Genomic DNA, 25,350 nt, shown 5'->3' with positions numbered 1-25,350 from the left:
GATTAAACAAATCGGACGAATGCCCGTCATTGATTGTAAAGCAGCCTCCCAAACAGCTTGTTCCATATAGCTGCGCAACAGCTTTGAAATATCGAGAAACGAAGAAAGGACTGAACATGTGTTATTATCTTTCCAATCGCAACGCAAACAAAAAGATTCACTTGACAAAACAGAAAATGATTCAAACTTACGAGTTGTGGAGACTCAGTCATTTCTTCACCACGACCTGCAAGTCAGCCGTAGGCTTCTTGTTTAATAGGGGGAAAAACAATAACAGAGAGCATTTTTTATGGTGTTTGCTTCTGTAGACCATAGTTTTTTTTTGGCCAAATGGGACTTGGGGTCGGGGAGGTATTCTTTTCCCTACCAAAGACATAGCCCGTAACCCTTTTGACATCCCAAAATGCAATCCCAACTGCACTTGTTGTTGCTGTTGCAGCAAGGAGAATACTTGGATCCTTCACAAGTCATGCCCAAGGACTTGCCGCAGCTTCCGTTGGTGCTGACCCGGATAGCAGTGGGTGCTGGGGCCGCCGCCGTCGTTCTGCTGGTGGTGCCTGTACGAGGAAAGAGAGCAAACAGGTGAGTAAGTTGTTCCGCAAAATACGATGACGATACCTCACATGGGGAATGTGAAGGATGACTGGGCTGGGGAAGCCGTCAACATGGAAGATGGAGTCCTGCTTACTGGTTGTCCTGCTGCTGGTCGTCGAAGAAGACCTAGAGCTAGAGCTAGAACTAGTGGTCGAAGACGACCTGGAACTAGTGGTTGACGAAGACCGGGCGGTGGTGGTCGAGCTGGAACTAGACCTGGACGTGCTCGAGGATGAAGACGAACTAGACCTGGTAGTGCTCGAAGATGAAGACGAACTAGACCTGGTAGTTCCAACCCCAGACGAGGTGCTAGAGGAAGAAGAAGGAGAAGACGAAGTAGAAGCACTAGCGGAGCTGCTGGTCGTCACACTATTTCCCTGGGTGATCGTCAGGCTTGAGCCGGTAGAAGACGTGGTAAGGCTGGCACTAGAGGAGCTCGTTGCAGCAAAGGCAGCATTGTTGGACAAGGTGGTGCTGGAAGATCCGGTAGACGAGGATGATGTGCTAGGAGTGCTGGTCGATGAAGAACTGGCCTGGGAAGATGATGAACTTGTTGCACTGGAGGACAATGAGGTGCTCGTCGAGCTGTCTGTAGGTGTAGGAGTGCTAGAAGACGAAGAAGTGCTGGAAGTGGTAACATCTGAAGTGCTGGAGCTGGTAGCAACTGAAATGCTTGTGGAACTGGAAGTGCTAGAGGTGGCAACAACTGAAGTGCTTGTCAAGGCAGAAGTGCTTTCTGAACTAGAAGAGGTTGTAGAGCTGGACGACAAGGATGTGCTAGACGTGCTAGCGGCCGAAACGCTAGCGGAATCGGAGTCGCTACTAGAAGTAGGACCGTTTGATGAAGTAGAAGTGGTAGGGCTGGAAGACAAAACTGTGCTAGATGTGGTGGCTGAGGAAGAGGCACTGGTAGAAGTGGTGCCGTCTCCCGTGGTGGACGAGCTGACAGATGCAGACATGCTCGATGTGGTAGAGGAAGTGGTGTCCATGGAAGAGGTGCCCAAGGGAAGGATGGTAGAAGTAGAGGTACTCAGTCCGCTGGAGGAAGCAGAAGCGCCAGAGACGGTGGTGGAGGAAGCGGATGCTGAAGAGGAACTTGAAGCGGATGAAGACGCGGTCGAGCTGCTGGAGGATGTGCTAGAAGATGTAGTCACGGAGGTCATGCTGGAGCTTACAGCGTTGGAACAGGTACCGAAGGCAGACTGGCATCCATCGCCACAGTAATCCGAGGAGCTGCCACACCAGCCGTGTTGGCTGCAGCAGTTGCCAAACACTGATCCCTGGCAGGTTTTTCCGTTACCGCAAGATGCATCGGTGCTGACTGCTAGGCCGCCGCCGGGAGTAGCCGATGCGGACGAGGTCGAAGTCGCTGTGGAGCCGGAAGGGGTTGCTAAAGTGACACCTGCAGGCGGCCATACGGTGGGAACATCCTTGCTGACTTTGCGATACCAGTTGGCCGGGGGGTCGCCAAGACACACACCGACAGGCACGCTCCTGAATCCTTTGGCCTTGATGGACTTGAGGAAGTACTCTGTCAAGTTGTACACGGTCTGTTGCTGCAGGTCATGCTCGATGTGGAGGAAACTCGTCGAGGCAGGGTCGGCTGGCCCAACAGCCTTGTCCCAGATGTCCTTACCAATCTGAGCTTGTTCAGGCGTGTCATGAAGGTAGCCTTCTGTATCCAGGTCAAAGTAGATGACGTGATATCCGAGGTCGCTCAAGAGCGATTGGCACATGCTTCCACAGATGGAGTAAGGAGGCCTAGCAGTGATTTATTTGATTGAGATCAGCTTCATCAACCCGGAAATCAAGTCCAGCAATTGTACCTACCTCATGTAAGTTGGAAAGTAGCCAATGATGTCAGCAATGGCAATCTCGTTGTAGTTGATTTGCTGTCTGTACTGGCTATTAGTCAACTCGCTGGCATTCTGATGAGACCAGGTATGGCTGGCGACTTGGTGGCCCTCGGCAACCATGCGCTACAATGATTTGTCAGATAATTAGATATTTCGCCTAACGCCATAATCTGCGTTTTTTTTTCTCTCTTTGCGCCATACCTGGATATAGCCAGCCCAGGGCAGGCTGCGGTCGTTGATCATGCCCTTGCCGTTGTTTGTGCCCGTAACGAAAAAAGTGGCAACCATTTGGTATTTCTGTAATACGAGTAAAAAGTCAGCATTGGTTCAGCCCAGTGCAATCCATATGTTTCTTTTTGGTTAACAGGAGACGTGCCTTGAATGTGTCTAGAAGATCTCCAGTGTACTTATACGGACCATCGTCATAGGTGATGGCGATATCACCTTTGGTGACACAGTCGTAGATACCGAGACCACCATACGCCACCTTGCCGACGTGCGGTCTTGCGATGCTGGTTGTATCAGTGCCGCTGGGCTTCTTCAGGGCGTCACAGGCCGGGCCGTAGTTGATCTGGCAGTCTGGTGCATTGCAATACGCCGGGCCCTGACCGCACCATCTGTAAGAAAACTTTTAGTCACATGCGCTTGCGGGGTTTTGTTCATGGCAGGGTCGGCATGATATTACCCGGCAGGAGAACAGCAGTATCCATCTGCGCATGATCCAAAGCCTTTACCACATTGACCACTGGTATTAGGAGCGTTATTCTGGCGGCTGGCGAGCTTTTTTCTGTTGTGAGAGGCTGCGGGGGCGGCCTCTACATTTCGTGCATGATGATCGTGGCTGCCGAGTACACCGCGTGCCCGAAGCTCGGCAAGAATTTGTCGTCCTCCTACCACGTGTGGGATGGCATGATCACCGTGAGCTGTGACAAGCCCGACGTAGGTCGCTAACGCTAAAGATAACCACTTCATGTTCGATCTGTTATTCGTTCGAGTCGGTATTAGGGTGGTGGGATGGAAACAAGCTTGTAAGAGAAATATTTGCCAATGGAAATCTATAGTCTAAATAGAGTGGCCCCTAACTTTGAGGTATACGTTTTTTTTTTTTAAAAAAAAAAAGAAAAAAAATAAGAAAAAAAGAAAAAAGAGGAATGTCTTTTAAGGAAAGTGACGAAATGGTCTCGATTGGTCTCTAAATGATGTCTTGCTATCAAAAACCAAGCGTAATGATGGATAAAGAGATGAGACCTCGAAGGGGCTCATGTTCAGCGGGCTTGAGGCTATATCATATTTTCAGCTCGCAATGAACTAGCCTCAGCCTCCTACCACATCATCATCTGAGGGCCATCTGCCATGCTGTAGGTATGTGGAAGCTCGGGACTGCCGCCCCCACTGATTTGGCAAGCGGTGGTCAATTCGTAAACAGCCCGTTGACCCATATTTTCCTGGCTCGTGAAGAGACTAGATCGGTTACACCAAGGAGAGATTGGTCTGAGCTGTTGATTGACATGGTAAACGAATAAGAGGCGACCCCCCAAGCAATGGCTGGGACCATTGATCGCGACGATGCGGAAATGAACAGGGGACTTTGGAGGGCAGTAGGGTCTAATTCTTCAACGGTGTCCAAATGGCGGCGCCTTAGTGGCTTAGCCCGTGAGATTAAAAACCCGTCCAAAAAAGGGGACTGTTAACTTGTCCAGGGAGAAAAAAAGGGGGTGTGAACTAGATCTTTCGTGCTTTCCAGCGAGATAGGATGGGCAGTGTGCCACAGCTCTGTTTGAACAAATTCTATTTGCAAGGCTGACGAGAACACAATGACCCAAGATCATGGGTTTTTTTGCGGGCTTGCGGATGGCGTCACGGAGTTATTACTTCGTTCGTGGTTTCAGAGTTTGTTGCCTACCAGGTAAAAACGTATGCCAATCGAGCTCATCTCCAACATGAATTGCTGCTATTGAATAATGAAAGGTCTTGCTTGTACTTCAAAGCATGGATGGATCCAGCTTTCGTGAACGGGTAACTAAACTATGTACCTGCATAAACGCAGGTACTGCTGGCCCTAGTTGTCAACTTTGCTGAGGGGAAAAAAGTTTAGGCATCTTGGGAAACAAGACTTAGAATGTGATAATCACCTCCGGGTAGCAGTACGAGTCGTCCGAGATCGTATTGACATGCTATTCAAATTTCGGCACTTACAGTGACTGCGACTATTTGTTTTTTTGTTTAGGTCAGCTGTCAATGTAATTCCAAAGGGGGCGTCTTGGGGGCTCGCATGTGGGGTGGGATATTTAGCCGCTCCGAGGTTCTTTTTTTTTTTTTTTTTTTTTATTCAAGCGAAAGCGCCAGACTGGAATCATGGGAGTGGTCAACACGCCCAGTCGACTATAGTTGAGTATTCCCCTGGGAGTGGGACTCCCAAAATTGATGGATCTGAATAGGTGACGCCGGCGCCGTCTCGAATTGTCCCGCCATGGTGGCGCATTTTAGACCCCGGAACAACAGAGTTACGCGCATGGCGAGATCCGAGAGCCACCCGCGGCAGTGGCGGTAGGCTCAAAGCACGGTCGATCGAGTCGAGGACGTGAAGGCGCTCAGACTTCCAAGGCTGCGCCACGATGACTGCAGGATCTCATCCTGTGTATCGGATGAGGGACGTTCTCCTCGCGACGGTAGAAGAAGAAAAGAAAGAATACTGCAGTAGTGCTAGCCCGCTCGCGGATGGCAATAAAAACTGTAATCTTGGTTCGCAACCAGTCGATTGACAGACTCAGACAAGATGCCGTCGGCCCGTCGGGTTGCGATGATGATGAACAGCTCAAGCGCGCGGGAGCGCCACGGAACAATCAGTGCTGGGTCATCCTTTGATGGGTACGAGGCTGTCTGCCATCTAAACAGATTATGATCTGCTCTGTCCGAGTTTTCAATGCGATGTAGATCAGATTTGAAAGACTGATTGACTGATGGAACGATCCATGCACGCCATGATGTAACGCCTACGGGTAAGGAAGGTAAGTTAGGGCGCTGAGTTGATTCCTTCTGAGGTGGGAAAAAAAAAAGAAAGAGCAGCCAAACCTCGAACAAAGAAGGAAGCACCACCACCCCGTACGACCAACTGATCATCTGATCTAGCAATAGAAGCAACCACATGCTTGCAACCCCCGACTTGAAATCCAATAATTCTCGTCCGTTCCTTAATTCATCTGAACCTGGACTCTCAACGGTCAAGACGACCAAGACGCCAGAAACAAAAAAAAAAAAAAAAAGAATCTTGGGTCAGGTACAGGCACGAACGCTAAGCAAATCAAAGCAACCACCAGCAAATAGTTTCACGTATGCACAAGGCAGCATTTGAATCTTGGCAATTCTCGTTTATGCAGTGAAAAAAAGTAGCCACTACTGTAAACCTTCAAATCTGAACCAACTTAGTCGTTTTTGGGTGTGTGCTTGTCCTGTTCCTCCTGCCAAGCCTCGGCATCCTTGCGCTTCGCTTCATCGGCCAGTTTGCTTGCCATCTCGTTTGCCTTCCTCTCCTGCTCCTCCTCCTTCTTCTTCTTGTCCTCGTCGGGCTTCTGCTCGGGCTCTTTGTGAACCGGCTTGATGGTCCCCTCACGGTCGTCGCCCTCGCAGCGCTCGCGCTCGAGCTTCATGTCCATGATGAGGCTCAGCTCCGGGCAGTACTCAAAGATCTTTTGCCGCTGCTTGTGGTCTTTCCACACGTCGTCGCTCAGCGTCCGGCCAAAGTCTCGCACGTGGAACCCCATCGGCCGCTGCATGTACACGTCCTCCACCGCCAGCATGCCGTCGAAGCCCGACGCCACCTTCTCGCCGGGGAGGACCCAGACCCGCCGCCCGAACCACTCGTCCTCGGGCTCGGTGTCGTTGTAGCGCTCCTGGAAGTTCAGCACCCGTCTAATCGCAGAGACTTTGCGTAGTGACAGCCCTCCATTGCCGGAAAAGCGATCGTCTTTTTTGCTGTGGTTCAAGAGATGCTTGGTCAGTTGACTGCTGATTATTGAAGTTATTCTGTAAAAAAAGAAAAAAAAAAGAAAAACAAAAAAGAAAAGAAGACAAAAGAAATAGACTGGATTTGAAAATAGAGAATGCACGTACCGAGGAGATCCCGCCCAGCTCCAGTCCAACCACTCGTTCAGACTGGTCTCAGAATTGGCGCACAGAATGCTGTCCGATTCGAACCTCAATATCCACTGCACGCCAGGTAAGAACTCATCGTAGAAGCGTATGTCGGTCATCATGCGGTGGACCTTTTCCTTGGAATCAATCTCCCAGGGCTCCGGCAGGACCATCAGGTCCATCTTGCCAATGACCTGCTGGTGCTTGACGGCAAAAGCGCGACCCACGCTGACGACGCTGGCCTCGCTGCCTATAAACACCATGCGCCAATCCGGCGGGAGCACCGTGATCATGTGCAGTATCTGCGGCACCAGGTGCGGGATGGGACGCGGCTCGACGATCAGGGCTATCTTTGTCTGGTCGTAGTTCGACTTGGGGTCTGCCGGCTTGTGCCAGGCCACCTCGATTGCGGGCACCTTTTGCAGCGCCTCATGGAACCGGGACTGAATCTCTGCCTGGATCACGGGCGAATAGCTCGGTAGGAGTGCTGCAGCCCACCACCTGAAGACGGTTGGAGAGTTTTTAGTAATCGTGCGCCAGGAAATTTGAACACTCGTCAAAGGCGTCGGGGGTTGGCTCTCACGTCAAGATCAACAGAAAAACCGCAATGATCTTGCCCTTGGTGACGACAAGCATACCCTTCTGACCTAGAGTAGCCACCATGGCGAGGGGTCGGCCAACGGGCCTCTGTGTTCTCGAAGCCTTTTCGATGTCCGACACCACCGAGGGTTTGAGGCCAACGACACCGGAGACTTGCGACTGACACTTTGGTTGCAAGCAGCAGCTGAATACGGCTTGTCTCGTAGTGAACAATATGCTGCACAAAGTGGTCACAGGCTAACCTATGGTCTCCCAGAATGGATTGAGGGGGGGAGTGATACACGCGACGGAAAGCTGTGTTCGACACCAAAAAAACCCTCGTTACACTTTTGGGAAGACAAAACCTACCGGGGGGAACCCCTTTGTCAGTCAAACGTGCAACTTTGACGGTTGAGAAACCAGGGCGGGGGTCCGCCTCCGGTTCCTGAAAGTCTTGCAGTTGCTAGATGGGGGGCACACTAAGTTGGGTCTTGTCCAGCCCAGCTATTGCTTTTGGCCGACTGGCTGAGGTTTGATAGATGGGCGGATGCAGGGGTAGCTCCCAGTCCCACTCTCGAAAAAGGGGACCAGGCACCATCTCATCAGTTGGTTCCTTCTGGATCGGATGGCTTATCAGCCTGCATAGGTACCTACCTACCAATGCCATCATCGTTGTGCCAAAGTACATAATATAGCTACTGTCAACAGGTATGACAGTAGTAAATCCAGCTGCCACCAAGCCGTCAGGTCGTATTTCTACTGCGTTGACATTCAGTTCAACCTAATAACCGATGAAAACATCGTCATTGCTCGGCTGTCAGCCCCCCCCTGATCTCATCTCTCGTTGCCTTGGCAGGAAAACAGGGCGATTCTTTAGACCATTTGGTAGCTGATCAATATGTCGTTCCGATTTTCTTTTTGTCTATCGCCAACCACGCTCGCGGAAGTGATCCGGTTACGGGAATTGCGGTTTAGTGATTCGCTCGAGCGCTCCGGCCGGGAGCTATTATTGTCCAGCCCATACAGCAGGGGCAGTGAACGGGAGACGTGTTTAGGCGTCTAGCAAAAATGCTCAGAGGCTCTAAATATAACCGCCAATTGCTTGCAATCTCGCATTCCCATTCGTGCGCCAGGAATTCGAGCAAGCAGAAACTTTCCGTTTGCTTGTCCTTTCTGGTGATTTCATTCACTTGTTGCTGCTCGCCCAAGATCCCACGATTAGACGGCGCTAAATGGGCATGCGGGACCAAAAATAAAATAGGGGATGGTGCGAAAAACGGATCCGAGCCTAAGAATTGCCACCAAGAAACGCCGGCGCGAGACTTGGACACCAATGGCGCCCACAATGAACAAGTCTCCCCAGCGTGTGGCAAACAACTTACCACAAGGAAACGAGATTGGTTGTTACGGGGGGAAATTATCGTCGCGTGCCAGCTGCGTGGTCTGAAAGGTGTTCTTTGGTGCTATTTTCTTTTTTTTCTTTGTGTTCCGGGTTCGACGGAAGAAGTAAATAGTATTGACCCTTCTTCCCGTTTTTTCCGTTGCTAAACGTTCCGAGTGAGTAAGTTTTCACGTGGGAACTTTCTTTTCTCTTGTGCTGGGCAGGAGTAGAGCGTAGTCTCCGGACCATTTTTGAACGACAAGAATCTCTCAGAGGATGTACCTACCGTAGATAGCGACCAGAAAGCCCCTTTACGCCAAAAAAAGCTAGCTCCGCTGCCATACCATTAGACTAGCTCCAGGGCAGAATTAGAGCTCTCTTGTCTCCCGTACTCTGCGCAAGTCCTCCGCAGACGCCGCCTGTGTACCCTTCTTCCTTTTGACATGAGCTAGATGCTTGCTTTGAAGTTTTTTTCCCCCCGAAATTCAACTTGCCAATGTAAAGAAAAACAAAAAAAGGTTGATAGGTCAAGACAAAAAAGAGACAAAGCTCACAATGTCGGGCCTCTTCAACAAGATCTGTGCCGTTCCAGCAGCCCTTTGGGCCAGGGCAAGCCGCCGTACGCGCGTCACCAGCGCTGTGCTTCTCCTCACGTATGACCCCTCCAACTGTTTGTACTGAAGCCAGAAAAAAAAAGATGATGGGCACCCGAGACGGATTGATCTAACAAGAGCCCTGCCACGGGACAGAATACTGGTGATCATATACTCGAAACCGCTGGCCGGTTCGATAGACATAGCGGTGCCCCAGGTGCACCTGGACTACAACAAGAACCGGTCGCCGTTCAACGAGACCAAGGTCGCCTTGTTGATCGAGAACCGGCCGAATCCAATCCTGGCCCCGTTGATGCTGCACTTCATGGCCGTTGTGCCTCCGGACTGGCGCTTCCGGTTCATGGGCTCGATTGAGTCGGTCGAGTTCATCAACCGGTCCGTCGCCATCCGCGAGCAGGTATCGGCCGGGAAGCTGGACCTGACCTACATACCGTCCAACATGACCACGGGCAGCCAGGAGGAGATCAGCCGCTTTCTGACGACGCTGTGGCTGTACGAGACGGTGCTCAAGCCGGCGGAGCACTTGCTCGTCTTCCAGACCGACAGCATGCTGTGCGCCAACTCCCAGCAGAACCTCAACGACTACATCGAGTACGACTGGGTCGGCGCGCCCTGGGACCCCAACGGCCGCTTCGGCGGCAACGGCGGCCTGTCGCTGCGGCGCGTCTCGGCCATCGTCCAGGTCCTGCGGGAGCAGCAGCGGGCCGACGGCAGCGAGCCCGAGGACGTCTGGCTCGCGAACCTGCTGGGCCACCGGCCTGGCGCCCGCCTCGCCAACGGCACCGTCTCGCTGACCTTTAGCGGCGAGATGAACAGCGGCAAGGGGGCTCAGCTGAACGATCAAGCCAACGGCACCAGTTCGGACGCCGCCCGGAAGGGCGACCTCATCAAGGGTCTGGACGATTGGAGGAGTGGCTTCTACGAGCCCATGGGGTACCACACCGGAGGCAGCGGTGTCACGCTGCACCCGCCCATATGGGGAACCCCCGAGCTGAGGAAACACATTTGGGATTATTGCCCAGAGGTGAAGATGACTTTGATGATGGACGCTGCAAAATTCGTCCCTGGAGAGTGTGGTGGTACCTGGACGTATGGGAAGCGAGATCTGGAAGGGAAATCTGATCTTGATCTGGGCCACGGTACCGAGATCATTGATGGCAAGGAGTATCCAATCCTTCCCGAAAGCTTAAGGCCGTGGTAATTGCGATTTTTTTTTCAATCTTCTTTTTTTTTTATTCAGCGAGTGGGATCAAGGGAGCTTGTTGGTTTAGCAACTTACATTATCTTCAACTCCTTTTTTGTCAAAAAGTTACCAACTAGCGGTATGATGTCAGTGGATTCGCAATTCCAAGTCATAATAGAAACTATTTTTCGATCTCCGTGAGCCTTTGGGTTGACACTACATATGCGAAACTTGCCAAATGTTGGCCCGCGGATGTCGATCTGCCGATACCCTGCCTTGTTTACAGGAAACTCGCAATGATAGCTGTCACTATTAGGGCACATCGCCAGTTACACGATGTTTTGCTTTGTTAGGGAGCCGGCTGGCCGCGTTTGTGTTGGCGCACCCCGAGGACAGTTGAACTTGTCTCATATGACCGCTGGACATTCCAAGGCCTTTGTGTCTCGTGAGTAGGCGGCGACCAGTCATCAACCTGGATACAGGTGTCATGGTTTTCGGCACTCCACCACGCCGCTGAGTATAGCCGCCATGTTGAGGGGCCCCCGAAAGCCGATGCACAGAAGTGACGGAAGTGTCATTCTTGTTGCAATGGTTGATGATTGCCTGTGCTTCGTTGGCGTTTTATAGAACTATTACGATTCACAGCTTTTTTTTGACTTGCAGATCAGGTTCTGGGGCCATAGTTTTCTGTAAACAAGTCAGCAAATATCAGCCAGGATATAATAGGCCATGCATGAAGAGTCGATAACGGAAGCAAAACTAGGAAGACAAGATAAGGAAAATAAAAGATAAAAGAAATATAAGACTGTGGAGAAGCTGCTCAAGCTCATCAAGTAAATAAAAAAAGCCATGATGGCAGACAAGAGAAAGAGGAGAAGAGAAGAGAATCCAACTGGAGAACCTGTCCATGACGCCAACAATGCAAACGCCGTAACGATGCCCACCCAAAAAGATCACCAAACGCCCAAAAGTACCAAAGATGTACAAGATATGCAAGCCCAGACAAATGAAAAAAAAAAAAAAGAAAATCTGTTGATCAAAGAGATTTCTGTCTTCACCTTTCTTTTTAATAGTGAATCCTCATCCCGCATGAGGATAAAAGACAGACCGAAGCATCAGGACAAGCTCCGTTTAGCGCGTCGTCGTGCAATCATAGTAGATATGCCCCTCCTCGAAAGTCTTCTCTTGTTATCCTCGTACCAATCATCGTCATCGTACTCGTCAAGATTTTCATCAGACTCGTCGGCTTTTATGAATCTTGTGCCTGCCGAGCCGTCGAGAAGACCGCGCTTCTCCTCATGAGGTATGATGTAGTCGAGCGTGCCTCCGTTCGGTATGGGACGCTCACTGCGCCGCACAAAGGCTGTGATGGCCCTCCTTCGACGGTGTTTGATCCCAGCCCGGGCGGTCGAGTAGCCGTCACCATCAAGCACTGAATCGAGATCTGCTTCGGTGAATTCGTTTCCCTCGAGTGCTTCGTCTCCACGCCGTTGCAGAGAATCAGGACCCGTCTCAGCTTGGTCCGGCTCTTGCTCGTCCAGATCCGCCTCTGTCCTCTTCAGTCTGGCAAAGGTTGCCTCATCGCTCTCTTCGTTGCTACGTCGCACGACATTCATGATAAGGCTCGAAGCAGATTCTTGCTGGTGATTACTTGTGATTGCAAGAGATGTGGCAGCCGGAACGGCCGTGGCCAAGAGGAATGCGTAAAGTGTAGGGTAATGCATTGCTTGATGGGTGATGGGAGGGTTCAAGAGTGCAATGATCCGGAGCTTTGATGCTCCAAGCTTGGACTATCTTGATGGACAATGCTGAGGCTGGGGTTCCTCAACACCCTATAAAATAACAAAACTGATAAAAAAGTTGTTTATTTGTTGATGTCTGCAACTACAGCAGATTGTCGTTATTGGACTTTGTTGATGAACAGAATGACGGTAAGCCTGAGTAAAATCTAAGCTGATAGCACTGGGCTCCTGCATATTTTATCATTGAAAATGACCCTGCTCTTGGCATGGCTGCCTTCTGGTGTGGCATCGTGAGATCTTTTTCTGGTGGTGTTCTTGAGCGCCAGCCATTGGGGGCGCAAGCTCGGTGTGCTAGTAATTCGACTGGGCTGCGCGAGGGATGGTTGGATGTCTGTCCAATGGGAGTGCTGGCATGGCGCCTGCTTATTTCCCCATTGGGCAAGGAACAGTCAGCATCAACCGGGAATGCCCTGAACTGCCCAGGAACACCTGCACAGCCTCCGCAATACGCTAAAGCGCAACGTGGTAAGGCGCCCACGTCGGAATTCAATTCTTGTCAAGGCAACGAGATTCCAAGGCGCCAAGGGCGGGCACATAGTAGGAACGTGGGGTCAGGCCTGCAATCGCATCCACCAAGTTGTGCTCATCCGAATTCGTTGCATGGTTCTTGGCCGTCCTTGAATTGACATTTTGATTACATCTAAGCATGCAGTCCTGGTCATTCAAGGTAGCATGTGCCAAAAAGGTTCTTCCTTTTGTCAGGTTACAGAATTAACTTACCTGAAAAGCATGTATTGCTGCTGGTCATTAAAATAGTGAACGCACATCAACATTAGTTGTCAATGACTGAAAATGGAAGCAGATCTAGATGTACATACCGTGACTGTTTCTGGTGTTTTATTGAGGCTCAAAAGCTTTGCGGTCAAAGTCGATTAAAAAAAAAAAAAAAAAAAAAAAAAAAAAAAAAAAAAAAAAAAAAAAAGTGCTGTTGCATAAAGCAGGTTTCTATTACCAGCAAAGTTTGAAAATTGCGAGTCGACGACATCGCTCTCGAGGATGTCATCATCTCCGCTAAACCGAAAACGGCGGTACGTTCTGGCCTCGGATTGGCGCAAACGCACGTCGACCCCCACACTAAACTGTCACTGTTATTCTCAGGGCCTTTGGGATGATCGTTGCCGAGTTGTGGTAGCATTGTGAAAGGCCCGGTTTTGATAACAATCTTGGTGGCGGGTGGGAAAAAAATAATGAATACACATTACGGCTGCCAGCCCCCTCTCGTCAGCCTGCCGCTGGAAAACTGCATGCACTTTGAAACAAGAGCGCTTGCTGGTTTTTGGTGAGCATCTCGAGGGAACGGATTTAGCCTGAAACTCTCCCGAACATTCGGTCGCGGAGAGATCCTCAGAAAAATTCCGATCTACGGGGCAAGTCATGTCTCTCCAGCCCCGACCAGAAGGGCTGCTGGAGCCAAGGCGGCCTGGCGGCAATGCAGAGTATCGCAAGACCACCGATGCGGAGGATGCCAACACCGCAGAGCGCCTTTCAGATGGTAGTTATCGCGACTTTGCCGACATCGATCCCGATAGCGGCGTCAAGCGCGGACTCAAGACGCGACATCTGAGCATGATGGCGCTGGCCGGTATCATCGGCCCGGGCTTGCTCATCGGCTCTGGAGGGGCGCTTGCAAGCGGAGGCCCTGCGGCGCTCATCATAGGGTTTGGAGTCATCGGAATAGTGGCCTTCAGCATTATGCAGTCGCTGGGAGAGCTGACGACGCTCTATCCCACCGGAGGCGCATTCACAAGTTTGTCGTCGAGGTTTGTGGACAAAGCTTTCGGCGTGGCGGTGGGTTGGAACTATTATATCATCTGGTGGGCTGTTTTGTCCAACGAGTACAATGTCATCTGCAGTATATTTAATCTGTGGGGTTCTCAAGTTCCGATCTGGGGATATTTTCTCATATTTTGGGTATGTTGCGTCCGACCTTTATCAAGTCCCGCGAAAAGCAAAGCTTGCGGGCAGCGGCCACTGACCAAAAAAAACATGCCTCCTCCAACAGTCTGCTTTCACTGCTTTTCAGCTCCTCGGGGTTGAGTCTTTTGGTGAAGCCGAATTCTGGCTTGCGCTTCTCAAGCTCATCGGACTGGTGGCATACTTCGTTTTTTCGCTGGTGTATGTGGGCGGCGGCATTCCCGGTGCGCCCGCTCTAGGATCTCGCTACTGGCACGACCCGGGTGCGTTTGCAAATGGGTTCAGGGGCGTGGCGACCGTTTTTGTCTTCTGCAGCACGTTTTATGCCGGAGTCGAGTCGGTTGCAGTCGCCGCGACCGAGACCAAGAACCCGGGCACGGCAATCCCTCTTGCGATTCGGCAGGTCTTTTGGCGCATCGTCTTTGTGTACATGGGCAGCGCCATATTCTTTGGCCTGACATGTCCTTGGGACGCCGACGGCCTCGTCAGCGGCGAAAATCGTGCTCTGCGTAGTCCAATGACTGTGGCGATACAAAATGCTGGATGGCAGAGCGGTGTGCACCTCATCAATGCTTTCATCTTTGTCACTTGCCTGAGCGCCATAAACTCGAGCATCTACATCGCCAGCCGGACCATCCTGTTTATGGCCCAGAGCCAAATGGCGCCCAAGTTTCTGGGTTGGACAGACAGGCGCGGAGTGCCGATCCCTGCCATCTTGTTTGCAAATTCGTGTGGCGCCTTGTCCATGATGAACATCTCGACGGGAGCTGCAACGGCATATTCTTACATTGTCAACCTGAGCGGTGTCTCGACCTTCCTGGTCTGGGGCTCAATATCCTTCACCCACATTCGGTTCCGCACCGCCTGGCAGGCTCAGGGCTTTGATCCGCAGTCACTGCCGTTTCGATCAATGCTGTATCCTTGGAATGCGTACTTTGGGTTGGGGGCAAACGTCTTCTTGGCGTTGGTGCAAGGGTGGTCGACATTGGCACCATTTGACGCACCCACATTCGTGGACGCATACATTCTGATCCCGCTTTTTGGCGTCATTTATGTCGCGTACAAGTTTGTCTTCCAGACTCGGTTTTGGAGGGCCGAAGAAATCGATCTTCTTTCTGGCCGACGTCGCGATCTTGATGAGGACAAGGGGATTCGGAACGGGGCGCTCAGCGGCCCACATCTGTCTCTTTGGCAAAGACTGTGGAAAATCTTTTAGATAGGACGGGCGTGGTTGTCATCACAAATGATTTTGGGGGGGGGTTGCCTAGAGTTGTGACGGGTGGGGTGGGGTACTGAAAGTAGGACGGTCCGGCCTTGCCTGGCCTCGCTTGGCCTCAGCCTGACCTGCCTGGTCAGCTAATTACCCGGTCGAGCAAAGGCAGTACACCACCGACAACAACAATAAATGTAAAATGTTAAATATCAAATGAATAGAGAAGCCTCATGTAATCATGTCGCTGCAAAATCTTTTCGTGGCTCAGGCGAATGCTATTTCCTAAAAGCCTGAGAACCTTTTTTTTTTTCCCCGTAGTCTGATTAAATCCCCCGAATACTTCTTGTGACGCAGCACACTTGCTTGCTGAAGGATTAATAAATGAAAGTTTCCCGCAATCTGGCAAAAGTCAATAGATTCTACGGCAATACAACAAAAACGCAACATTTATTTTACCTTTCACATTTGTTTCTGATCACTCAGAGTCGTGTTCTGCAGCGCCACTCCCGCCACTGCAGAACAAAACAAAGCAATCTCCCTAATAGGTACTATGGCCACATTTCCATCACATCGCTTGTGGTATTGCATCCGGAACTGGGTGGTCCTGGACGAGGCTACCTGCAGCGACATGCATGGTAGTGCGTCGAGAGTTGTCACCAACATACGGCTTGGGACTTGGCATTTCTCCGCAGACTGGATTATGGGTGAAGTAGGGAGATGAAGGAGATGTACTTTGTATGTTTGTCACTTTCCCCGGCGGAATATGTCTTTTTTGATGGGAACTATCCAATTGTCTTTATTCACCAGCTTGTCTCTTTTTTTTTTCTTTTTTTCTTTTTTTTTCCCCTCCTGCTCTTTCGCTCTGTCCTCAACTTTCTGCCGTGCTTCTTCACAGCTTCACCCCTTGCTGATTTGCTGCACCTTTTGTTCATGTTTCTCTGTCGATTAGAAAGTTCGTCGGTTGACTGAGGGCAGCCATATTCGCCTTATTACCTCAAGCTCAGCCTTTCTTCCAAACATGACAAGCCCGTTCCAGGCCTTTGGGCTCTCCTGCCCTGCAGGCGGCAAGTTCTATGTCTGCGAGACGGGCAGCGAGTTCATCGGCTGCTGTGCCTCGGACCCCTGCAATCTGACAGGCTGTCCGCGGAGCGACCTGAGAACGTCCAGTTTCTCCCCCGACGAGTACAGCAGTCTCCCTGCCCAGGAATGTGAGGACAGAAACAGCCTGTGGTACACTTGCGCTTTCAATGTCCCCCCGTTTATGGGTTGCTGCAAAACCAACCCTTGCGCGGACCCCAGGACCTCTTGTCCTACTTCTCGCTTGGGGGCAGCCAAGCTAAGCAGTCATTCTTCCTTCCGGGAAAGGTTTTTGCATCCGAGCCCTAGGAGCTCCGACGCAAAGCCGACATCAACATCAACATCAGCACCAGACGGTCCTCCTAGCAGTGGAGCAGCCCCCAACACGCAAGGCGCAACACCCTCCCCGGAGGCTGCCGCCAGCAACGACGACAATTCGGGACTCTCCACGGGAACGATTGCCGGGATCGCTATCGGCGTGAGTATACTGGTACTCGTAGCCATTGCCGTCATCATCTGGAAGTGTGGATGGAGCGCCGGGAAGCGGAGGGCGCGGAGGCAGGCGGCAGCGGCAGCGGCAGCAATGCCAGCACCTGACATGACGCAGGCGAATGCCGGATACAGAGATTCGGGCTTCCCGGAAAAGAGCTTCCCGGGAGACAAGTCGTACAGAGGTTCGTAAGATGGGCTGTAACCTCTGTCACTGCCATTTTGTTTTTCTTTCTCGTAGCTAACGAGCCCACCGCGGCACGTAGACTCATTTGCACCCAGCGCTGTAACAGTTATGGGCTCGCCTCGCGACACTGTCTACGCCAACCCTGGTTTCGATTCAAGCACATTGAGCATGTACGGGTCCCCTCACCTTGCTGCCCCGGCGACGCCTGCCCCGGACCAGCGATACTCGACATACAGTCAGCAAGGTTACAACGGAAGCGCAATGTTCCAGCCCAATGGGTACAGCACAGCCGGCTACAGTCTGGTACCAAACCCTTCGATGCCGGTCGTGTTCGAGATGGACTCGACCGAGGTGCGTCCGGAGTTGAGCGGCGGAGGACAACCGGCCACAGCCCCACTACCCGTCCCCGTCCAGCCGCCTCGGAAGAAACAGGGCAACGACCAGAAAAAGTCCTCAGCCCAAGCTCCACAGCCGCAGCCGCAGACGCAGCTTCAACCTAGCTCCCTCGGTAGCCCCCAGAATTGGCCGAGCACACCTTCTCCTGTAGCACCACCGCCGCCACTACCGCCCAAGGGAAACACTTCCGGGGTTGCTTTGCCCAAACCGTCGCCGATTGGCCCTCCGACGGAGGCAGTCGCTCCTCCTCGCTCTCCGCCTCTGCCATCTCCAGTTAGTCCTCCGGCCCCAGGGTTACCTTGTCCTGTTTCTCCATCTATACCGAAGCCAGTGGGTCCCCCACCTAAAACGGATGCTGCTGCTCCCATCATTGCCGCCTCCTCTCAGCAGCAATGAAGACTGCGGTCTGATACGAGAAGAACAAAAACCGAGCGAGCAAATAGTCGAGGATTGAATGGGGTGAGCCTTCGCAACCGTATCGCGAGCATGGTTAAAGGAGGCTCGTTAGGAGTTTGCCGTATTGGGCGAACTCGGTTATGGTTATCCCACACATAGCTGGTGCATTTATCGTGCTGATGATGCCAATCGATTCGTGATCGACGGATTCTGAGGCGTCCCCAGCTCATATTCTTTGCTGCACTCGCTCAAGACCTTGTACATCACACGTTTCTCTGCTTCTATCGGCTACCAATACATTGATGGGGAATTAGCAAGCGACTTACTTTTCCATCGTATTACATGTTTTTAATAGTTTAATTAGGCATGAACACCAGAATCCCAAAACCAGGCTCCCGGTATCATCGAACAAAGATCAAGGTCAATCCTAGCTCTCGTTTCCCCGATTATCAGACTGGGCTGGCTCGCTTATACAGCTCGTGACTACGCTGCTTTTCTGCAGAGAGGCAGTGAGCTCAACATCACTGTTCCGATTGCGCCGGTGACAACGGGAGCGCCGCTCGTTGAAACGTTCTCTCGACCGTCGGGTACTCGTCAGAGCGTTCACGACGCGGTATATGCCGGGAGCGCTGACGGTCATGACCACTGTTCTCCCCCGACAGATACCAGAGTCAGCAGGTTGGGCATACTCTCATCAGCAGCTCTAAAAAGTTTACTTCTCTCTGTCTCTCTCTTTTCTTGCAGGGTTGTACAGGACAGGCGTAGGGTCGGTCTACTTACCAACTGAAGTCTCGATCGTCCCCCATAGCGCCAGCCACTGCAGGTCCGGCTGGCCCACGACCTTGTTCAACTGCCACGCCCGCACAGAGGAGATGACTATGCAGACCCAGCCGGCGCAGAACAGACAGGCGATGCCCACCTTGCGAGCCAACGGCAGCCGCAGGTGCCTCAACAGTTGCATAGGAAAGGCCATGACTGTTTGATAAGTTTTTTTTTTCGCGGTTGAGAAAAGGAGGGAGACCCGGGTTGTATTAGCATTGGAGGGGACGCGTCAAAGGTGTTGGAGGGAAAGAAGAAAGAAGAAAAAAAACTTACTCAACAGGTCGGTCAGGATGTCGGCTACGTAGCAAAACCAAAAGGTTATGGCGCCGCGTGGGGTGTTGAAGGGAGTATTGCAGGTTCCGCCGTTGAACGACGCGTCCAATGAGGTGCACACGGTGAAGACGGTGACGTAGCAAACAATCAGCAACTACAACAAAGTTGACAAGAGCCAGTGGCTTTGTGGTAAGCATTTGAATTATATATAGCAGCATCGACAGGTTCATCACACGATAAACTCGGAGCACCGACGTGCAACTCACCACAGTGCAAAAGGCCAATAAAAGGTACCACAGCACTCGGCACACGGGCATGTCCCTGAAGAGTGGCCTGTACATCCACAGGAAGCTGAATTTCGCCGCCCAGAGGCTCGAGAGGAAGCAGAGGGTGACGGCGAAGAAGCGGTACGAGACGAATCTGTAGTCGTCGGTCGATACGGTAGTCACCACGCCGCCCGGCGCCTGCTCGACGAGGCTCGACCAACGCAGGATGATGATCAGGTACAGGACGGCCGTCACCACGGAGAATACGTGCGCCGTGAGCAGCCAGGCCTCCTCGCCCGTCAGGGGCACGGCCAAGCGCCGGGACTTTGACCGCCGCTGCAGGATGCCTAGGGCCAGACGCGCGCCGACGACGAGGGTGCTGATGATGATCAGGGCGACGGTGAGGGCGTAGATGGAAGTTTTCCATTGTGGATCACGAGAAGACATGATCTAATAATCCTATCTTTTAATCCTTCTTTCTTCGCTGGTGGATCAGCCCCTGCCGAGGGAGCAATTAGATGATGGTGATTGACTCGGAAAGTCAGGCTTCCTATAACAGTCTGAGATGCATTCTCCCAAGATCCAAAAACAGAGCCTCTTGATTAAAGACCCGTAGGTAGTTAGTTAATCAGGGAGGCTGCTAGAGATGAAAAGCGAGAGGCGGCTTTTCATGATGTCAGATGTCGGCTTTTGTCTAAAATCCCCCACGGTCCCGAGCGTGGGCTGCGCTAATGTTTTGCCGGTAGGGAACACAACCCTTGGTTTTATTCTCTACGGGGCTCGACGGGGCCAAGACGGTGACACAGAGCTTATGCAAGGAACCAGCCGGAGCTAAAGGCCTAGGCAAGGCGATTCTCGTGGCTACACGCCTCCAACAAACCCCAGGACCTCATGCTCACTGTCTTATGGGGCTCGATAAGATCTGCCGACCTCACAAGGCAAGGCGCTATGGAGGGGACCAAAGGGTCACCAAGCAGGTTGAATCCCGCGCCCCTGAGTCTTAGCCCGCATCTTCCAGGTGCCACACGTGCGACGGCGCAAAGTTTGTTTCCTTGCGCGCGCCCATGTCTCGGGATGGTTTTACCTGTGATTCGAGGATGCCATCTTTGTGTGGAGTCTTGCTTTAGGACTTGAGGTCAATTGCCAATTTCAACTATAGATTTTTATTTTTTTTTTCTCCTTGTCAGCCAAAATTGGTGCTGGTGAAAGCTTTTGCCCAGCGGCCCTGGGTCATTATTCCTCCAGCTCCAGACATCTAAAACTTTTGATATTACTACCAAGGGGTTGGACGCGATTGATATTGTACCCAAAAAAAAACCATCTCACGTCCCAAAAACCACCCACTGGCTAGTTGGATATCAGGACAAACGCATTCATATAGTGTAAAATTGCAGGTCCTAAAAATACAAATGACCAAACAAAAAACATCGTCAAAAAACAAAACATACAACACAGAGGTTTCCCCAGTGGTCACCCACCTAAACACTAGTTCGGTCCTACTTATTTGGTACGAAAGCAAAATCGCTGGATTTGGGATCCAATGTGTTTAAGAACGGTCGTCGTTGCTCCCCATATTCCCAGCTAGTCTCAATGCTCAGACTAAACCCTCCTGCGTTGCAGGATGGACCAAACGCTCCATATACCATTTAGCTTTAATTTGAGGATATTTTATCAAATTTCCTCGCATATGGCGGTAAGTGCCCAGTATTAATATTATACAAATTATATCCTTAAATAAGAAACACAATTAGAACACTGCATAAGTTGAATATTAAAATAACTAAATAGTTAACAATCCTAAAAATATAAGCTCAACTATATTATAATAATCCGGATTTAAGTCTTATTTTGTGTGAATAATGTATCTGTACCTATTTTAATTTCACTGATATTTAAATATCAGATTCAACGTTTACATTAACTTATTTTATATAAATAGAAAGATATTTATATAGTTAAAATATGAATCTATATAATATAAAACTTTTGCTAATGTTATTAGTTATATCATATACGACGTTAATGATAAGCCCTAAAATTAGAGCTAGCCCCCCAATACGTATTATCAATTGTATTTCCTGGTTATTTTTGAATAATAAAAAGTTTAATAATCCAATTAATCCAAATTATTCAGATTTATCAAATAATCATAAATATGGCCGAATAAAAATAAAAACGGCAAGCAAATAAAAAGTAATGCCCAGCAAAATAGTTACACATAAATAATAAAATATATTTAAATTTAGAAAAATACCAGAACTGCCCGCCTGAAAAAAAAAGACTCGATCATTTAAATACCAAATATACGGGCTTTAGAATGTTGAATACAAACGGTACAATATTGGGAAAACTACCCACTGGCATATATAACTGTTTTGACTTGGAATTCGTCAGCTTATATCTTGTCTGCGGCACAAATTCCAATCTTGGCCCCTTGGTGGTAAATTGCCTAATATAAGAGGTTCTCCAGGATAACGGTTGGGTCCCTCGGCGGAAGGCCTTTCCCGGTCGTGAACAATTTCCCACGTTTCCCAGTCGGTTGATTGAAGATGCAGGTTCTCGTACCATACCATAAGATACCCGGCGTCGACATAAGTCCAGCCCGTTGAACGTCCCAGGCAGTGTTTCCTTCGAGGGGTTCGTATTCTTCGTCGCCGGTCTCCTCCTCATCTTCCGATTCCACGCCCGTGAGCCCAGCAGTAGAAACATCCTCATCGTGGTGCCCGTTAGTACCCGTCAATAACGACGACTTGGCCTCGGAGGTTCCAATGAATTCCTGGACCGCGGCGGTGCCAATCCCGCTCCACGGTGAGGGAATTCAGGCAGGCCCGGTCCACGTAAATGCAATATCCGAAGCGCGGGCACGCTTTAGGTATCCACAAGGCGGCGGCGGCACCCGGCCCGTCGCGCTCGTCGGAACGGGCGGCGACCCACTCGAGAAAACGGGCGCACACAGCATCTCTAGATGCGCCTTCGAGGGCCTTGTCCTCGATAAACTTTGCCCAAAGCGCGTCGTCGTCGTAGGTGCCACGTAAAATAAAATAGTTTCATTTAAAGTACCGCAGCCAATGGCGGGTGTTGATAGTCTGTGCGAGTTGGCGCTCGTTGTCTGTATAATCCACCGGGTATGTTGGCAAGGATCTGCTGATAATGCTCATTGTGGCGGGCAACTCGACTGTGCCAAAGAGATTAAGTTGTGTATTGATTGTGCTGTAAACGAAGAAAGGCGAGGACGTATAGCCTGAGCACTGAGACCATCGTCCCACACAAATCTCCTAGCCAAGTTCGTAATCTGTGCTTCTTTTTATTCCTGGGCTTGGGGCCGGTAGAGCCTCCCTGGTCCCATGTCGATGTCGATGTCACCGTCGGGCTGGACGTAGCCGCCGGCAAGAGCATACAGCATCTTGAACGCCAGCGGTCCACAACAGTCCCACGATGCCGGCCAGGGCGTCGATGGCCTTGCCCAGCTGTCCATGCTGGTCAGTTTTGAACAGGGGCCCGTCTGTTCCGATGCCAGCGAGCGCGACTGTCAAACAGCTCGCTGACGAGGCCGATCATGACGGGCCGCGGCAGGTCTTGGGCGGGCCCAGGGCCAGTGCTTCTGGACCGCCTCGGCCATGCAGAGGAACTCGTTGTGGTGGTCGCTTGCGACGAGGGCAGCGCCTACAAAGATGCGCGCGAGCAGTCGGCTCGACCGCCTGCTTCTCCATTGCGGCTTGGGTTCTGATGGCCTCGGCGATATTGTAGTTGTACAGGCGACGGCTACAGATGACCGCATTGCGGGTCGTGGTTGTATATGAAGCCCTCCTGGAGGATGAAACGCCCAAGCGTGAATCTGATTAGGCGGTGGAAGTCCCACTTTGTTGCCTGGTCGTTTGCTGAGGACCAGATTGTCTGAATGGAATCGAATCTTGGTCAAAATTACAGCGGAGAGGCCTGACGTAGGCTGTAGACTGCATGCCACCCACTGGTCAAGTCGCGCGTGCGTAAGTGAAGAGCATGCAAATTGGCAGCCTCAAGGAGAGTAACAGTTTATTTCAACATGAAATTACAATACCGGTGTTGTACCTAGTTTTTCTTTTTATGGATGCAGGTTTCATCTACTATTCTGACCAAGACATGCAGGCTTTAAGCAAGCCCTTTTCTTTGACTTTCCAAACTCATTCAGCATATACACTAGCCGATATACCTCGAGGCTAATAAATTATTGTACATATATCCCACTCATTTCAACAATGCCTGATACCTCTCCACGGCCTCCTTGCTCATGTTGGAGATGACAAGGACGTCGCTGTCCCCAACCCGCGTCAACTTCCCGTGCTTCTGCTCCCAGCCGTACGTCTTGCGCCCGTCGGCGGCGCGCGCCTGCTCCTCCTTGATGGTGTCGAAACAATGCCCCTCGACTCCGAACACGACGGCCGTGCTGCGGTTGCTCGACACGTACATCTCGGTCCACGGGGCCAGTATCGGCTGGCACGCCGTGGTGAAGCTCTGCCAGCATGGCGCCGGTGGCAGGTAGCCTTGGTAGTAAGCCTCATCGCGTTCGGGGCTGCATCGCTTTTGTAGCGTCGCGGCTGTGGCGAGTGTGATAAATGGGAGGATGTTGAGGAGCTGCATTATGAAAAGTGTGTTGAAGTAGCCTCTTTTGTTTTTTTTCTTCTTTTCTTTTTAGACTTTCTGGTTTTCTGTTCTTCGGTCTTGAACAATTATTATTAAACGAGAGAAGAGGTGAACAGTGGATATCCAAGTTGCCTAAGCTCGATGGAATGTCAGCCAAAACATTCTAGACAATCACAAAAGCAAGCGTGAGGAGACAGAGCCTCTTTATACAACTGAGGTCGGGCACTCGGAATCCAACACCGGGCTGATCATAATATAATAATGCCCCTTTTCCGCAGCCGTGTTGCCTTGGATCTACGAGGCTCTTTTCCGCATTCGGTAAGTGTTACTAGTAAGTTCGCGGTGGCCCACACGGAGCAAATACGGGGTGACAAGGAACAGCCTTTTCTATTTTGTTTTATGAAACATGATACCTGCCATACATAGTGCCCTGCGCATCAACAGTACCTAAGAATAGTCGCCAAATATATTATTACCCCTTTGTATCTGGGGCCGCCAGCACTGAAAAAGTTCGGCAAAAGGGGGTTGGCACGAACGGTCGGAGGTAAACTCCCATTTAGCCGCGTATCCCCCAGGACCTTTGGAGAAACCAGGAAATGTAGATAAAACATAACATCTAATACGACACTTATGTATTCTGGCGCGACTTTTTTGCAATTCCCACGTTGCATTTTCATCTTAAACAACAAAATAGTGCATTTCGTGTCGTCAATCAAGACCTTGGCGTAGCCGTGCCCGCTTGGTTCGTATTCTCGATGATGTCAGCCAGCCCTACGAGAATGGTCCAGAAGAGTCTGTCGAAATAGAGCGGTACGAGACTTTTTTTTTCGCGTCTGGATGTAATTCGAAATGACAGGATTTTAAACGTAACAGAAACTCCAGAAGCGGGACGTACTCAATGCCGTTCTCGGTGAGCAGCCGAGTAGCTGCAAATTGCAGAGGAAAATCGTAGACTTGATTGGTTCGGTGCCCAATCATAGCCTGGAAGATGGACGATGTTGGCAATTAGAGATAAATTAACTCCAAAACTCTGACCAGCAAAGCTCCAGCCATGATCCCAGGAGCTGCACCGGTACACCGTAGGAATGTGTAGATCTCTCGCTTTCAATCAGACGATCGAGAGGCCCACGGAGAAACTTTATCTGTCGACATACTATCGCTTTGCACTCGGCAGGTTTCAAAACTGGGAGTACCTCAAGATGTTGCCTTGGCACCATCACAAATGAATGGCTGCGGTGACATGATCGCCACGCTGTGCCTCAGCAAACTGCGACAGACACATTTGTGCAAAAGCGATAAAAGAAACCAGACCCTGCTTGGGGAAGCTGGGCAGACCCGATAAATAAACTTTTCGCGTGTTGCACACAACTGCCAGCCGGGGTCATGTTTAAATATATAAAAACTATTTGGGCTTTTGTTTAATTATAATATGCCTATTTTTGAGATCAAACTTGCCAAGCTGGGCTTTCGAGGAGAAAACCAAGCAGGTCAGTTGACAACAAAGGACCGGTAGGCAGTGACTCGCCAGGCTTGACAAACAGTGCAATACCGAAAGAT

At 50.9% G+C, this 25,350-nt stretch overlaps 11 protein-coding genes across 11 annotated transcripts; 5 read left to right on the top strand and 6 right to left on the bottom strand.

Annotated features, from left to right (window-relative positions):
- Nucleotides 1–363: 363 nt before the first annotated feature.
- PpBr36_03484 (uncharacterized protein) lies at nucleotides 364–3,422 on the bottom strand (the record flags this gene model as incomplete). Its single annotated transcript, XM_029890656.1, has 7 exons — nucleotides 364–557; nucleotides 689–1,963; nucleotides 2,044–2,355; nucleotides 2,425–2,573; nucleotides 2,652–2,747; nucleotides 2,905–3,067; nucleotides 3,136–3,422. The coding sequence occupies 6 exons, from the start codon at nucleotides 3,420–3,422 to the stop codon at nucleotides 1,891–1,893; spliced, it is 1,080 nt and encodes a 359-aa protein (XP_029753006.1). The 3' UTR covers nucleotides 364–557; nucleotides 689–1,890.
- On the top strand, nucleotides 404–1,818 carry PpBr36_03485 (uncharacterized protein; the record flags this gene model as incomplete). Its single annotated transcript, XM_029890657.1, has 2 exons — nucleotides 404–582; nucleotides 639–1,818. 2 exons carry the CDS (start codon nucleotides 404–406, stop codon nucleotides 1,816–1,818), a joined length of 1,359 nt encoding a protein of 452 aa, XP_029753005.1.
- Nucleotides 3,423–5,872: 2,450 nt separating the features above from the next.
- PpBr36_03483 (uncharacterized protein) lies at nucleotides 5,873–7,397 on the bottom strand (the record flags this gene model as incomplete). The annotated part of the gene is made up of 3 exons (XM_029890655.1): nucleotides 5,873–6,422; nucleotides 6,561–7,082; nucleotides 7,165–7,397. Coding segments are annotated over 3 exons (1,305 nt in total), but the record flags the coding sequence as incomplete, so codon positions are not given.
- A 1,699-nt stretch (nucleotides 7,398–9,096) lies between these two features.
- PpBr36_03482 (uncharacterized protein) lies at nucleotides 9,097–10,356 on the top strand (the record flags this gene model as incomplete). Its single annotated transcript, XM_029890654.1, has 2 exons — nucleotides 9,097–9,194; nucleotides 9,291–10,356. 2 exons carry the CDS (start codon nucleotides 9,097–9,099, stop codon nucleotides 10,354–10,356), a joined length of 1,164 nt encoding a protein of 387 aa, XP_029753008.1.
- Nucleotides 10,357–11,453: 1,097 nt separating this feature from the next.
- PpBr36_03481 (uncharacterized protein) lies at nucleotides 11,454–12,062 on the bottom strand (the record flags this gene model as incomplete). The annotated part of the gene is made up of 1 exon (XM_029890653.1): nucleotides 11,454–12,062. The coding sequence occupies one exon, from the start codon at nucleotides 12,060–12,062 to the stop codon at nucleotides 11,454–11,456; it is 609 nt and encodes a 202-aa protein (XP_029753009.1).
- Nucleotides 12,063–13,514: 1,452 nt separating this feature from the next.
- Nucleotides 13,515–15,270, top strand: PpBr36_03480 (uncharacterized protein; the record flags this gene model as incomplete). The annotated part of the gene is made up of 2 exons (XM_029890652.1): nucleotides 13,515–14,051; nucleotides 14,143–15,270. 2 exons carry the CDS (start codon nucleotides 13,515–13,517, stop codon nucleotides 15,268–15,270), a joined length of 1,665 nt encoding a protein of 554 aa, XP_029753010.1.
- Nucleotides 15,271–16,285: 1,015 nt separating this feature from the next.
- On the top strand, nucleotides 16,286–17,812 carry PpBr36_03479 (uncharacterized protein; the record flags this gene model as incomplete). The annotated part of the gene is made up of 2 exons (XM_029890651.1): nucleotides 16,286–17,018; nucleotides 17,100–17,812. The coding sequence occupies 2 exons, from the start codon at nucleotides 16,286–16,288 to the stop codon at nucleotides 17,810–17,812; spliced, it is 1,446 nt and encodes a 481-aa protein (XP_029754308.1).
- Nucleotides 17,813–18,239: 427 nt separating this feature from the next.
- PpBr36_03478 (uncharacterized protein) lies at nucleotides 18,240–19,620 on the bottom strand (the record flags this gene model as incomplete). Its single annotated transcript, XM_029890650.1, has 4 exons — nucleotides 18,240–18,457; nucleotides 18,593–18,787; nucleotides 18,908–19,061; nucleotides 19,174–19,620. The coding sequence occupies 4 exons, from the start codon at nucleotides 19,618–19,620 to the stop codon at nucleotides 18,240–18,242; spliced, it is 1,014 nt and encodes a 337-aa protein (XP_029754307.1).
- Nucleotides 19,621–21,622: 2,002 nt separating this feature from the next.
- PpBr36_03476 (uncharacterized protein) lies at nucleotides 21,623–22,951 on the bottom strand (the record flags this gene model as incomplete). Its single annotated transcript, XM_029890648.1, has 4 exons — nucleotides 21,623–21,974; nucleotides 22,054–22,169; nucleotides 22,572–22,640; nucleotides 22,709–22,951. 4 exons carry the CDS (start codon nucleotides 22,949–22,951, stop codon nucleotides 21,623–21,625), a joined length of 780 nt encoding a protein of 259 aa, XP_029754299.1.
- Nucleotides 21,942–22,208, top strand: PpBr36_03477 (uncharacterized protein; the record flags this gene model as incomplete). The annotated part of the gene is made up of 1 exon (XM_029890649.1): nucleotides 21,942–22,208. The coding sequence occupies one exon, from the start codon at nucleotides 21,942–21,944 to the stop codon at nucleotides 22,206–22,208; it is 267 nt and encodes an 88-aa protein (XP_029754300.1).
- Nucleotides 22,952–23,397: 446 nt separating the features above from the next.
- On the bottom strand, nucleotides 23,398–23,790 carry PpBr36_03475 (uncharacterized protein; the record flags this gene model as incomplete). The annotated part of the gene is made up of 1 exon (XM_029890647.1): nucleotides 23,398–23,790. One exon carries the CDS (start codon nucleotides 23,788–23,790, stop codon nucleotides 23,398–23,400), a length of 393 nt encoding a protein of 130 aa, XP_029754302.1.
- Between the last annotated feature and the right edge of the window lie 1,560 nt (nucleotides 23,791–25,350).

This window comes from Pyricularia pennisetigena, chromosome 3 (genome assembly GCF_004337985.1).
Source record: "Pyricularia pennisetigena strain Br36 chromosome 3, whole genome shotgun sequence".
Taxonomy (NCBI): domain Eukaryota; kingdom Fungi; phylum Ascomycota; class Sordariomycetes; order Magnaporthales; family Pyriculariaceae; genus Pyricularia; species Pyricularia pennisetigena.
Note: the sequence above shows the minus strand (reverse complement) of the source record. Positions and strands in the feature narration are given on the sequence as shown.